Source organism: Urocitellus parryii, chromosome 9 (assembly GCF_045843805.1).
Source record: "Urocitellus parryii isolate mUroPar1 chromosome 9, mUroPar1.hap1, whole genome shotgun sequence".
Lineage (NCBI taxonomy): Eukaryota > Metazoa > Chordata > Mammalia > Rodentia > Sciuridae > Urocitellus > Urocitellus parryii.
Window position 1 is genome coordinate 15,386,420 of NC_135539.1, and position 15,199 is coordinate 15,401,618.

At 40.7% G+C, this 15,199-nt stretch overlaps 1 protein-coding gene across 4 annotated transcripts in view; it reads left to right on the plus strand.

Annotated features, from left to right (window-relative positions):
* Positions 1-847: 847 nt before the first annotated feature.
* Mettl9 (methyltransferase 9, His-X-His N1(pi)-histidine) overlaps positions 848-15,199 on the plus strand; it is a 38,679-nt gene continuing 24,327 nt past the window's right edge. Inside the window, exons 1-2 of one of the 4 annotated variants that reach the window (XM_077802394.1) lie at positions 852-1,251; positions 12,663-12,853. In XM_077802394.1, the coding sequence (XP_077658520.1) occupies positions 1,087-1,251; positions 12,663-12,853 (356 nt within the window). In that variant the 5' untranslated portion in view covers positions 852-1,086. Of the gene's footprint in view, positions 1,252-12,662; positions 12,854-15,199 lie in introns of all 4 variants that reach the window. The other 3 variants (XM_026392156.2, XM_026392155.2, XM_077802395.1) reach the window with 3 other exon arrangements.

Below are 15,199 nucleotides of genomic sequence, written 5' to 3' on the forward strand. Positions count from 1 at the left end.
AGGTGTTATTAGAGGGCCTAGGAAATGTGTTACTCCTTAGTTGTTGTTCGGGAAACAGCAGGAAGAAGTTCAGACACAGGAACACAGTGTAACTTTTCAGTTTTGAAATATTAGGTCTCCTTGTCCTATAAACATCAAAGCAACATCCGGGTCAATCTCCCAGAGCTGAGATCGCTCCAAGTGTTGAGTCCAACTTCCGTCTGTTACTTATAGGGAGCAAACTTGGGGTGTTTCATTCTTGGGCAAGGCTCATCAATTCCGCACATTGCTTCCTTATGGTTGCTCCAGCTACAGAAGCTTCCAACAAAGGCAGAGCTTTCTTTCACTCTTGCCTCTTAGGAACACGTAGCCAAGGCTTGGGGAACCCTCACGCCGGTGGTGTGGTGGGAGTGAGAGCAAGGCAAAGGTTGGTCTTTCCCTCTAAATGCCCTGCTTTGCAGCTACTGCCAATTAGGGTGGAGTTTGGGGAGTGGGAGTCTCGGTTGTCGGCCCTAAACTGGAAACTAGGCAGCTGACGCAGAAACAAGAACTGGCAGCGTTTGACTCTGCGAAGGCCCAGGGAAGGGTCGAGACTGCTCATCCTGGGGTCTGTCTGTACAACCAGGTCAAAGTCCTGCCGTGGGGTGGGATGAAGGGCCCAGAGGTTCTGTGAGCACCGCCTGGGAGAGGAGGAGAGGCTTCGGTTGAAGCCTCTCCGCCATTGCGCCGAACGCCTGCAGCCCCAAGGCAGACGCGCGCGCCAGGCGAATGCGCGCCTCTTTGTCCCGCCTCCCGGCCGGCCCACACGTTGAACGCAAGGAGCGCGCCCGGAGAGAACGCGCCCCAGTCGAGCGTACGTGCTCCGGCTGGAAACTAGCGCCGGCGGCGTTGGCGTTCCGCGGGCGGAAGGGAAGGGGGAGGTGAGAAGGCTGAGCGCCGGCCGCTCCTCCCCCCGCCACTCCCCGCCTCGGCCCTGAAGGGGCTGGATGGGCAAGTTGGACGCGATGGCTCGAGCCCGGGCGGCGGCGGTAGTGGCTGGAGGCGGCGGCACCTCCTCCTCCTCGCCCCGGCGCCGGCGGTGATCCGAGCGAGCGGCCGCGGCCCCCGATGAGACTGTTGGTGGGCTGGCTGTGCCTGAGCCTGGCGTCCGAGTGGCTGGCGCGGAGGATGTGGACGCTGCGGAGCCCGCTCTCCCGCTCCCTGTACGTGAACATGACGAGCGGCCCGGGCGGGCCGGCGGCGGCCGCGGGCGGCAGGAAGGACAACCACCAGGTACGGCCGGGGCGCGGGCGGGGGCGTGGCGGCCCGGCCTTCCCGCGCTCGGCCCGGCTATTGTGCGGGTGGTGCGGCCAGGGGTCGGCCCGGAGATGCCCTGCGGCCCCGGCCTCTCGGAAAGTTTTCCCCGCCGGGCGCCAGCCCCAGCTCCGGCCCCGGCCCCGGCCCCGGCCCCGGCCCCGCTGCGCCTTTTGTTCGGCGGCGCGGGCGGAGGACGGCCTCCCCTTCCCCCTCCCGGGGGCCCGAGCGTGGGCGCCCCGGAGCCCCGCTTTGTCCCCGGGTCCCGGGCGGCCACCGCGGACGTTCGGCCACTGGACTGGAGGAACTTCGCGGCTGGCGCATGGCCGGGGGCACCCATCTGGCATCGAGGCCCGAGAAAGAAAGACCCGAGTAAAACCATTACCTCGGACAACCTTCCCAACCCCTGGGAAACAAAACGAAAAGCCGGTTCCTCTTTTTGTCTGGTGGAATCCTTCAACATACAAAGGGTCGTAAAGAAATTTAGCCGTGCACCGTGAGCCGTTCGGCTGACATTTCCCCTAAGCCCTTAAAAATGTATTTGACAGGTCCCTGCTCCCTGTCTGCAGAGCCCTCCCCTCCCGCCTAAGAGGCGTCTCCTTTAAACTTCAGTTTAGTTAGCTGACCGGAAAGATTGGGATCAAGAGGAAGATGATGCAAGCTTTTACGGAAGGGTTTTAAAAACAACTGGGCAGGAGCGAATTATTTTAGGAGTTGTTAGTTGGTGGATCATGAGCGATACGATGTGACCGGCTAGGTGGTCTTTTTGTTAGCTCATTTTTGTGCCACTTAGCAGAGTATGTGTGGGTCAGCTGTAGAATTAAGAGGGAGATATTTCATATTTGACCATGTGGTTGGAGGTTCACCTTGCATTCATTGAAAAAGAGGCGTTTGAACTCTGCCAAAGTTTTGGCTTATTATAATACAGCATTGATATAATACCTTTTGCCTTTCCAGGGAGCAGTAACTGATGATTTTCCTTATCATTTTGTGCCTCATCATTTTCATGTATTTCTCATTTTCCTGTGTACTATTATACCAGGTGTTCAGAGAATTCAGACCCAGGTTGGTTTTGTGTGTCTTAATGAATGTAAAGAATTGTCTAAGAAACAGATAAAGCAATTTATTCATAAAAGTAACATTTAATTTTTATTATTAACTACTTCTCGTAGCTTTTTATTTATTTAATATGCTGGGGATGGTACCCAGGGCCTCTCTGGCAGGGTGTGAGTGCCGCTGCCACTTAGCTTTTTCCCCCTATTTTTAAAGGAATTGTAAATTTCTATAATTTTTTTTTTGAAATCTCCCAGTGCTTGCAGTGTGGTAGGTGATCACTCCTATGATATTGTTGGAGTGTGTGTAAACTTAATACACAATCTTAAATTATAAAACCACATTTATTGCCATGGATTGATTACTTAAACTAGTTCATTCCTGTAGAAACAACTCTAAAGTACTATTCTATTAACTGTTCAGCTATGGGAGAAGCACATCCAGATGGAACATGGATAATGGTGTAGAACAATGAATTAGAAATGTCATTTTTAACAAGCATTTGATAGAAAGAAAGTCCTGGAAAGGAAAAAAATACACTTTTTTTCACTTAACATGGAATTATGGTTGAGTCTCTTAGTCCGTATTTATGACAACACTTATGATTACTGCAGCACCATATGTTTTCAGTGCTCATAAAAAAATAGCACTTTTTTTAAAAATTGAAATACTGTTTGTATAAACTGTGATTTTTATGGAGCCTAGAAAAGAATGATAGCTGTTTACATGGCTTCAATATCTCCCTACAGAGAGTATTTTCTAATTGTGAACCTTTTTAAAGCTGAATGTGTCAGACTCTAACAAAAACTAATACTGGTTTCAGATACCGCATTTACTTTATTGTGTTTCTGAAATACTCAAAAGTGTGTGTGTGTGTGTGTGTGTTTTAACCAGTTGCATTTACAACTTGGCAGATAATTTCTCCAGGGTGAAGACTAATCCTATGCTTTCTAAATACTTAGGGAGGATCAACTCTTCCTTAGAATAATGAATCCAGCCATTATTTTGAGATGAATACATTCATGTTGTGAAAATATAATTGTCCATGAATAAAGATTAAAATGAACAAAAGTAAAATGTGTATGGAAACCACAGTGAACTAAAGGAAAGTAGGTGACTGTTCTTTCTGTGTCATGGCTGAGCTGATGATTTGTTATTCCTTTTATGTTCCAGACCCTAGGTTTGCCTCATGACTTTGCTTGTGAAGTAACTTTACTCTGATGGTTTCCCCCTTCAAATTAATAGTTTTATACATGGTCTTCTGGTGTTCATTTGGGCATGTGGGTTCCACAGCCAGCCACATCTGGTTCTTCTGGAGTTGCATGAAAGCAGGAATATGGATTTGATTGACCCATACTTAGTGCAAGTTTTCCTTCTAGTTATTTTACTAAGGAATTATGATGGAAAATTTTTTGGTTAGACAGAGAGAGAGGTCTTGGGTAATATTTATTTATTAAAAACTACTATTTAGTTAATATAGCCTGGAGCTAGAAGGCTCTGTTGGGCCAGGCCAAAGCAGCTCTAAAACTATGGTAGCAGCACCACTTTTAATAATTTGGTTCAGTGTGCTGGCTTCAAAATTGGGATTATGTTTCACTTTGGGCCAGTGAGAAACAGGGCTTCTCTTTGAGAAGGAATATGGCCCACAGGCCAAATTAGTCTCATTGATTTATTATTTAATTTTATTTTTTTAGTTGTTTGACACAATACCTTTTATTTATTTATTTATTTATTTATTATGTGGTACTGAGGATCAAACCCAGTGCCTCACACATGCTAGGGGAGCACTGTTCTGCTGAGCCACAACTCCAGCCCCATCTCATTGATTTTTACATAATTATGAAGTAAGAATAGTTTTAAAATGGTAACCAAGAAAAAAATACTATTAAATAATGAGAGAATTTTATATGTGAAATTCAAATTTCAGTGTCTGCACATAAAGTTTTATTGAAACAGAGCCACCATTTAGCTTACCTATGGTCTGTGAGTGCTTCTGGGCTACAGCAATTGAGCTGAGTAGTTGTTACTGTATGACTCACAGTCCTTCAATATTTACTATCTGTCCCTTTACAGAGGAAAAAAAGTTTCTTTTAAAAATTTATTTTAATTGTTCCAATTAGTTTTACATGACAGTAGAATGCATTTTGATATATTGTACAGGAATAGAGCACAACTTCTCCTTCCTCTGGCTGAACATCATGCAGAGTCACACCAGTAGTGTAATTATGTGTATAGAGTAATATAATGTCCATCTCATTTCACTGTCCTTTCCATCCCCATCCTTCTCCCCTTCCTTCACTCTCCTCTGCACAATTCAAAGTTTCTTCATTCTTCTCCATCCACCCTTAGCAAGGGTAAGTATCACAATACCAGACCTTAAACTATATTACAGAGCAATAGTAACAAAAATGGCATGGTGTTAGCACCAACATAAACATGTAGACCAATGATACAGATTAGAAGACACCTAAACCTACATAAATACAGTTTTCTCATACTAGATAAAGGTGCCAAAAACATACATTGGAGAAAAGATAGCTTATTCAACAAATGGTGCTGGGAAACTGGAAATTCATATGTAGCAAAATGAAACTAATCCCTATCTCTCACCTTACTCAAAAATCAACTCAAAGTGGATCAAAGACTTAGGCACTAGAACAGAGAGACCCTGTGCTTATTTGAAGAAAAAGTAGGACCATATCTCCACCATGTTGTTTTAGGAACTGACTTCCTTAAAAAGACTCCTAAAGAATAAGAAATAAAATCAAGAATTAATAAATGGGATGGATTCAAACTAAAAACCTTCCCAGCAAAGGAAACAATAATGTGAAGAGAGAGCCTATAGAATGGTAGAGAATCTTTACTACACACACCTCAGAACACTAAAAAAATTTTTTTCCCAGATTCCTTAATCAGCATCATATTCCCAGTCCCTGGTGGCAGAGTGGCTAGATTGTCTCATTGGGGAGAGGCAGTGAGAAATAGAGCCAGGTAGTGAGGAACTAGAAGGAATCACATTTTAATGTTGGTAGACTCTGAACTTAAAAATAAAACAACAAAAAACTTTGGATCTAGTCTTTTTGATGCCTCACAGCTAGTGCTTAAAGTTAATGCAGTTATTAAGGGGCTATAGAAACTTGAAAGAAACTTTAAGACTCCACTAACTAGATTCTTGATAATAACAGCCATTCACAGCTTCTCAATTGGTGGAGTGGAAAAAAATGTTATAAAATTTCTCCAGGTGATAAACTGCATTTTTAAGCACAGATAGCATTCATATCAGAAATTGTTTAGATGTAACTTAAAATTGCAAATATCTGTTAACCTCAGAAATATGTCATGCTACACTTGATAATAGATTCAAGATAGAATTGAAATAATTTTTTTTCCAAATGAAAAAATACTTGGATTCATAGCCAGAGTTTAATGTTGTGCTAAAGGACAGATTTGGTTTCCTATCCCGTGCCCTCAAGTACCTTGTGGAGGCTGGTTGAAGTCAGGCATGAGTTAACAGTGCTTCAGGGCGTTAGCCAGCCAGCTGGACACTGATGGATTGGTGTCCACCTCTAAACTGCCTTCCAAAGTCTGGAGGCTTTGTAGCCTAGCACCAGAGAGTCTCTGGAAAGGGTTTCTTTCCTTCCTCATAACCTATGTTGAAACCCTAACCAAATGTTTGCTTCAGTTTCACAGAACTCTAGGGTCTCTTTCTTCTGCTGAATACCAGGGGTCTTTATGTTCCTCTTTGAAGATGCCCTAGAAGACCCTAGTAACTTCCAGTAAAAGGGCTGTTTAGATTCTCCAAAGCTTTGTTAAAATCCTACTATTTTAAAGTGTGGTTTTCAAAGGAAGATTGCCAACAATTTATTTATGAAAGCAGAGCTAAGGCAACTTAATCTAATCTGTATAAATCTTCCCCTCCATGGATTTGAGGTTGCCTGCCATCAAATGCATTGAAATGTCACATAAAGAGGTCGTTGGGTTGGATTTAAGTCATTTGTGGAAAAGTGGGGAATGACTTGAATATTGACTCATATGCTTAAATGCAAGAAGGTGTCATTGGTGAAATATCTCAACTGATTTGATTGTATTGCAAAATCTTAGAATATGATTTTGAATTCTTAGCTGCCAAGGTCAGTGTCGGTAGGCTTGCTCTGACACTGTGCATAGAAAGGTTCTGTGTTCCTGGATTCTGAACAGTGAATTCTGATTGTGGTGGCACATGTCTTTGAGAATGCCTCATGTCTTTGGTCACCCATTTCATATGAGAATGACTGGGTGCCCAGACCTACAGTGTGGTTTTTAGGTATTTCCCTGAACTGCACATCTCCTGATTTTTCTTGTCCTTCCCTTTCCTGCACAAGCCTAGGGGAAGATGAAAAACTTTTGGGTTTCTTTCCCATCCTTGCAGATTATGGGACTGGAGCTATAAATTCCAGCTATAGAGTCTTAGCTTGTTCTCCTTCCCCTTTGACAATCATCTCATTGCATACAAGAATATCTTTTATTCTTATCACTCTGGAGATTCCTTAAGTGTTTTTGGAGCTCCATACTTGGGACCTGAGACAGACCATATATTTACCTTTTTATTATATCACACCATCTAAAATCATTAAGTTGGTTTTTATAACTTCCTGATTCTACTAGTGTGCTTAATTCCTTTGTATTTTGGAAGAAAAAACTATATAGCATATCTCATGTTTGACTAAATGAGAAACTCCAGAAATAATTTCAGAAAAACTTTTAGCTGTGTCCTTCATTCTATTAAACAAATAGTTTTTTAGGAAAATCAAATTCCTACTTTGAAGGAGTGATTCATCTACCAAGGTTATATAAATATTGATATGTTCATGTGCTTAAGAATTTTAAAAATAATAGACCTAATATTCCATAACTTTGATTCGCTAATACTATTAAACACAAACATTTCTGCTATCCCCACCTAATTTGACTTTATTATTTGGCTAATTATTAGTGTCTTGGCAGTCTTATTGCAAGCATACAGAATATTACTATTTACCATTTAAAAATATTTTATTTTAGTTGTAGTTGGATACAATACCTATATTTTATTTTTATGTGGTGCTGAGGATTGAACCCAGCGCCCCACACGTGCTAGGCATGGGCTCTACTGCTAAGCCACAACCCAGCCCCTATTTATCATAATTTTTAGAAGATGTTATGTTTAGTTATCACATCTTGTTATACTTGGCAACAGCAGATAACTAAGTAGAATAATTCTAGTTCAATTTAAAAGATTTACTTGGTTATTTAGATTGAACACAGTTTGAGTGAGCTTTAAAGCCAGATGCTAATTGAACACCTTTGCAGACACTGAGGTTTCCAGCTGAGGAGTCCAGCCCCACAGTAGAGATGACAAATGTAGTCCCTACAGTGTGGAATTTAATAAGCATAGTACTTTGTTCTTGCCTGTACAGCTTTGTCTCTGTAGCCTTTGAGGAACGTGTATTCTAAGAACTCACCTGCATGAAAGTGCCCAGGAGATCACAGGCAGCCATCTAGTGCTGTGAGCTCTGTACAGCTTTTCATTTAAGTCTGGCTGTCTGGAGAGAGGTGACTTTAGGGGGACCTCTGGCTGGGGTGCAGGGGGTCTTGCACTGATTTTCTCTTTAGTTGGCCTTAGAACAAGGTGATTCCTCATTTAGAGCTCTGAAGACCCTGATCAAGATCATAGTCTCTTCACTAGTTTCTCCTGGTGTCTGATTATATTTTCCCCATTGGAATTTAAGTTCCCTGAAGCCAGCAAGTTCACCTTTTAATCAACTACAGTCCCTAGACCACAGATGAGCCAGGAGAGTTAGGCAACACTGTTGGTGAGTCAGGACAGTGAAGTTTTCTGACTAAGCCCAGGTAGGTGTTCTTATGCCCCGGGACAGATGCCTGGGGCATTTTGGGTTGTCATTTAGGGTAGTGCTACCAAAATCTGATGGGTAAAAATTTAGGATGTTTGTGGCCACCATGCTCAGCCCTAATAACAAAGAATTATCGGGCCCTAAATGTCAGCTCCAAGGATAACAAATTCCTGGCCTATTGGAATTTGGTTATTGTCTAAATCGGATTATCTTTTCTCTTAACATGTCCAGCTCAGCTTAATTAGAGAACAGTTCTGCTTTCTTAAGCAGACATATTGGGTAGAGGTGAGTAGTACCTTTTTAAAAATTTTTAATATTTAGTTTTTTAGTTTTAGGTGGACACAATATCTTTTATTTTAATGTGGTGCTGAGCATCGAACTCAGTGCCTCAAGCATGCTAGGTGATCACTCTACCACTGAGCCACAACCCCAGCCCAAGTAATAGCTTCTTTGAAAGGTATTTTTTTCTTAAAATATTTATTTTTTAGTCAAACACAATACCCTTTATTTATCTATTTTTATGTGGTGCCGAGGATGGAACCCATGACCTTGCAGGTTCGAGGTGAGCGCTCTGCCGCTGAGCCACAATCCCAGCCCTGAAAGGCATTTTTGTTCCTAGAACCACATGTACCTAGATTGGAAGCTAGAGTCAGCTGAAGCTGCTCGGGACACCAGGCTTCCTAGTTGTTCAGTAGTTACCAGGTGGTAAATGGATTTAAAGAGCTTGGCCAGGTGCCTGGCACACATGGGTGCTCAGTCAGTATCTTGCTTGTTTGCTTGTGGTGGTGCAATTTTGTGGTGGGTGGGTAGCTAACCACTGTTTGCAAAATTGGATTTAAGAAAGGCCTTGTAGAAACCTTGGAGTTGAGAAATTGACAGAAACGCTGTGACAGCAATCTCCGTGGTTATCCTTATGTTTCCACCAGGATTTTATTAGAAATGCCAAATTCTGTCTATTTAGACTGCCTGTGATTCTTTGCAATGCCTCATTTAACAGACATTGCTTGTTTGTATCTGCGCCAGGCTTTGAAATCAGTCATTGTCTTCATCGTTATGAAGCTCCCAGTCTACCTGCAAAGATAGACACCGAACCTGCAGTTGGTGTACAGTTACTTAATTCAGAGGTCATACATGTTGTCAAGGATACATGGCATGTATATGAGAGGGTATTAAAATGGGGGAAGGCTGACCTATTCTGGAAGTTGAAGAAAAACATACCTGAAAAAATATTTAGACTGAATTTGAAATAACCAGGTAAAGAGGCAATGAGCTGGGTGGTGGGAAACATAGGGGCAGAACAAATAGCAGGCGAGACAGCCACCGTAAAGGAGCTTTCCAGAAAAAGAAAAAAATGCAGAGGACCCTGTGTCATAGGCTGGCAGGGAATGCCATGAGGTGAGGTGAACACAGAGTGGATGTACATCCTGTAGGGCCTTGTATATCTTATTGAATATTTTGGATGTTATTCTGAGACTCCTGTGAAGCAGGGTAGCAACATAATCAGATTTGCATTTTAAAAGAGGTTTGCTAGGTCATTTATGTTTCCAGACCACTTTTAACTTCTGAAAGATCAAACTGCCACCTACATTTAGGTGTGTGTGTGTGTGTGTGTGTGTGTGTGTGTGTTGGGGGGTTATGCTATTTAAAACAAAGCAAAACAGTTTTACTGTGATATAATCCATATACCATAAAATCTGTCCCTTTAAAATGTATAATTCAGTGGTTTTGATATAGTCACAGTTGCACAACCATCACCACTATCTAATTTTATCCCCACTCCCCTCTCCAAAAAAAATAAAAATAAAATAAAATAAAATAGTCTGTACCCCATTAGCAGATACTCCCTTTCATTCCCTGCCTTTATTGTCCCCTAAAAATCTACTTTCTGTCCCTGGATTTGCATATTATAAATGTTTTGCACAAAATTAGGTAGTATGTGACCTTTTATGACTGGCTTAGTTCATTTAGCATGGTTGTCAAGGTTCATCTTTGTTAGGGCACAAATTAGAACTTTATTCCTTATTATGGTTGATATTATTCTGTTGTATGGATCTACCACTTTGTTTACTCATCCGTGATGGGCATTTGAGTTGTTTTAGCTTTTTGGCAATTTTGAATAACACTGCTGTGACTTGACATTTGTATTCATACAGATGGTACAAGAAAGGACATAGATTTCAACTTTAAAGAGCTTAACTTCTTTTTATTATGTATGGCATTCGGTTTAAGAAGCAGCTTCTTTTCTGAAAGACTTGTGTGGCAGTAAAGTTTCAACCTACATGTATTAATGTTGATGAGAAAAATGTCATTAAAAATCAGAGTTTTCTTCTTGGCACTTGACAGCAATATTTGCAGTTAATGGTGCCAGTTCTTGATTAGTTCTGGAAGTCAGAGGCCATTGTTATGCTGGTTTAGTTGTTCATTTTTAAGTGGATGCTAAGGAATTCTTTGCTCCTCAGTTTCAGTTGAACTACTTGTCCACTTTAATAGAATGTACTTGATTGCCTATTATCAAAGTAATGATTTTCATCTTGATTAGTCATTTTAGAGCATAAAAAATAAATAAAAGGTAGCAGGGCCTCAGTATTACAGAGTTCAGAATGTGTACCAGGAGATCACGAGTATAATAAAAAATGGTTTACAACCTGCACTGGGGCATGACTTCAGGCCCAGTAAGTATTAAGATTTAGTAAATGATTAAGCAAGAACATTTTCAGGCCAAGGAAAAGAGCGTAGGCAGTTAATACAAGAAGCTTCATAACTTGCTCTATAGGGTGGGGAAAATAAAGTTTTGTATGAAGTCCAAGTGGTTTTGGTAACAGTGGTTAAATGGTAAATTAACACAAATCAGTCAACAACTGGAAAGGTTTGGTGTATCTAGTTTGGGTTACAAAGTTTGTCAAATGATTCTTCTTTTTGTTGTTTTATAACTGGTTCTTTTTAATGTTAGTGTCAGGGATGTTACCCAAGATTTCATTCAACATTAAGCAAGTTTAGGATGACTATAAATTTGGTCCATCCATTGTGCAACAAGTTACAGGATGCCTACTGCTGATAAATGGTCACATTTGTCAAGGGCAAGCAATTTATTTCTTTGGCCAATAGACTCCTATTTGAGAAAAACTGGTGGTTTCATAGTAAATAATTGATTAATAATAACTGGTCTACTCTGCAGTTTCATCACTATACTTAATGGGCTCACTCTTATTTATCAGGCCATTTGAAGAATCTCATTGCTGCTATTATCATAGAATTCGCCCATGTGCTTGTGCTGTATTGGGTACATGCCTGCTTTATGTTGTTTAATCCTAATAGTCCCCTACCAGGATAGATAGATAGTAGTGGCATATGTAGTCTACCAGAATGAATAAAGGCTCAGATTAAGTGACTTGTCTGAGCTCACCTAGAAATGCAGAGCCAGGACTTGATTGTGGGGCTGACACTAAGTCTCACGTAGAGTTTCCTCTGCCACTATTTCTCAGTGAAACAGAAAACATTTATTAATGGAGTGTTAAATTTTATCTACAGTTGAAATTAGGAAGGATAGGAAGGGCAGCAGAACAGAACAGATAATATGATTGATGTATGTACATTCCATGTATGTATTATATATCAAAATTCATTCTGCTGTCATGTATGACTAAAAAATAAATAAATAAAAATTAAAAAAAATTTTATCTACAGTTGAAATTCTTGAATTTTGTTCTAAAAAGTATAATTTGGCTAGAGCCTATTCCTGGAAATTTGGTTCTTCGCTTGTTGTTACTTGGTTTTCTCATTGATTGCAGTATGACCTTAAGTAATTTCTTCATCTTTCTTAAGCACATTTGTTCCCATCTCTAAGGATGCCATATGCTCTGTTGTTAAACCTCAAGATTTCTAAAGGTCTCTTCTGTGTAGCCTACAAGACGACGGACAATCTAATGTAGTCACAGAGTGTTCAATTCTCCTGCCTACTGTAACTGAGATGTTTAGTGGTTTTGAGTTAAATCTTTGCACTATGTGACTGTTTTCTTATCTGAAAACAAGATTAACAATGTTAGCTATTTGCCTTCTGAAGTTGAATTGACTCTCAGGAAGGAAAGGCCAGCATAGCTCTTCTAGATCTCAGTGAAGGAAGCATTGGGCCAGGAGTCAGAGCACCTGGGCTGATGATCCGGTTCTGCCTCCAGTGGCTCTGCATGGCATGCAAGCCTTACCCTCCCCCCACCCTTCCCACCTGCCTTGAGGATTTATAATGAGAATTGAGAGGTCATGTCTGAAATGTATTTTATGCTTCATAGGCAATATGGGTATTAAAGATGATGATTGTCCTCAAAAGTACCATCATGAGATTATAGTATTTGGAAATCTTAGATTTGATTTTAGCTTCTGTTTTTTGTTTTTGATTTTCTTAGGTGACACTTCAGTTGTGTGTTTTAATTTTTTGTTCTTTTTTGTTCTTTTTTGTTCTATTTTGTTTTTTAGTGGTATGTGTGCAACAGAGAGAAATTATGTGAATCACTCCAGGCTGTCTTTGTTCAGAGTTACCTTGATCAAGGAACACAGATCTTCTTAAACAACAGCATTGAGAAATCGGGCTGGCTATTTATCCAATTATATCATTCTTTTGTGTCATCCGTTTTTAGCCTGTTTATGTCTAGAACATCTATCAATGGGTAAGTGAATCTTGGACATTTTGTTTTTCTTTATCCTTAGGTTTAAAAAAGGAAAAGTGAAAAAAGAAAGTTATCTTATTCAAAGTATTGACTATCTCATCTGCGTTATTCTTGTTTGCCAAAATCCTCCGCAGTAGATCCACTGTTCAGGCTTTCTGTGCTTTTGCTTTTAAAATTCACTATAACTTGGTGAATAGCCCTATGGCAAGAGTATAACTCTATGGCAAGAGTCACTTAATTCAATATTCACAGCTTTGATGTCCTTAGAAACCACCTGGGAGGTCTGTTAACATGTAGAATAAGAGGTAGTAGTAGGTCTGGGCGGGGCCTGAAATTCTGCTTTTTGTGTGTGATTCTGGAGATTTAACTCAGGGCATTATGCTCTGCAAGTGCTTTACCACCTGAGCTACATTCCCAGCCCTTTTGGTTTTTATTTTGAGATGGGGTCTCCTTAAGTTGCTGAGGCTCTGGCTTTGAACTTATGATCTTCCTCCCTCAGACTTTCAAGTAGCTGGGATTATAGACATCACCACTGTGCCTGACTGAGATTCTGCAGTTTAAGCAAGTCTCAGGTGATGCCAGCGATGCTGCTGCAGCCTGCTAGTTGTGCATTTCAGAGTAGCAAGACCCTTAGAACCAAATCCTTAAGCCCTTAGGCTGAAGAGCAAGACCTTAGCCTTAAACACAGTTCCCAGAGGTCTTTTTTTTTTAGGGGATTCTAATTTCTCAGCCCAGCAGTGGATGATGGTTTATTTGAAGAGTCTTACATTTGTTCTTACATAATGTCTGGGCTCACCAGGATTTTGTAAACTTATTGTAGATTTCTGTATTCCCAGACTGGTTCCCCCATATGAATCCACAGAAAAGGATTTAGGAATATTATTTATCCTTTTGAATCCAAATTTTCAAACATCCCCAAGGTCTTAGAATTCAGAAAGCCAAAGAGAAAAGCAACAGGGCATGATACTTAAAAAAGCCTTATTGGACCACTGAAGTCACTGGTTGGGCCCACTTTTCTTTTCCCTTGAGGTTTGGAGCCAAGTTCTGCTGAATGTCTGGATCCCAGTCTGTCATCTGGTCCTTAAATATGTTTTCAGCACCGCAAGCCACTTCTCAAGATTTCTTATTTGATGTTCTTCCTTATTGCTTGTGTGAAATTGCCTTACATTTGCTTCAGCAAACAGTTGTTATTTTTGTATTGGGAGTTGAGTTTATACAACTTGGTCTGACATTTTGTTCCTAAAATTGGTTGTACTGAATTTCTATCCTATGCCACTTATTCTTTCTTGGGACATTAGATGAGTCACTGTAGCAGATATTCTTATTTTGGGAGTCCTGTAGCTCTTTGAAAGTAATAAAGGTAGGAATCCTGTCTTCAAAAAGTAGTTAATTTTTTTTTATGTAAATTGGGGTTTTTCAAACTCTGAATCTCTTCCCTCTTCCTCTACTTGTTGGAACCTTTATAAAATTCCCTGCTGCAGATTTTTACAGTTTGATCAAAGAGGCAATGAGATTAATAAACCCCTTTGGTTTCTCGTATCTCTCTTTTATTTTATTTTATTTTTTTTGAAATGGGATCTCTCCTGTTGTCCAGGCTGGCCTCAAACTCCTGGGCTCAAGCCATCTACCTGCTTCAGCCTCCCAAAAAGCGGGGACTACAGGCATGTGCCATCTGCCTGGCTCATTATGCTCTTTACTTTTGATTATTATTTTTTTAACCCACTACCTCCCTGCCAGCACATCCCTCTTGCCCTGTGTTCTCTTCTCAACAAAAAACTTAATTTTGAGTTTCTTGGTACTTTCCACCCATGGCAATGGTAGATTATTACAAGTGACTGCCTCTTACAGAAATAAATAATTATGGTAGTACTGTCTTGAATTAAAGTTCTTATCAAACTAACTCTATGATAGAAAGGAGAAGGCCAAATAGTGAGATACTTGCTGTTTTCAGAGTTTATTTTGCAAGAGGCAGACCTCCTCTAAAGACTCCAAATCGAGAGAGAACTTGGATTGAGGCCAGAGAACCTAGGAGGGATATAAAAGACTAAAGTCAGAGACAAATTAGAGAGCCACATCTCTTTCATGGTTTGTGTTTACCAGAAACCTTGTATCAGACTAAGTGTCTTGATATTTTGGATGGGACAATTTTTTTTGTTATGTTAGACTTCCCCACACATTGTAGGAAGTGTAACTTTTCTGGCCTTGCTTACTAAAGGACATTAATACCCCCAAGTCACTGCAACTGAAACTCCTCCACTGCCCCTAATAGGCAAAGTTGGTCCTGGTAAACAACATTGGGCTGGATGGACTTGACTTTTAATCTTTTAAAGCCATATTGCTGATCTT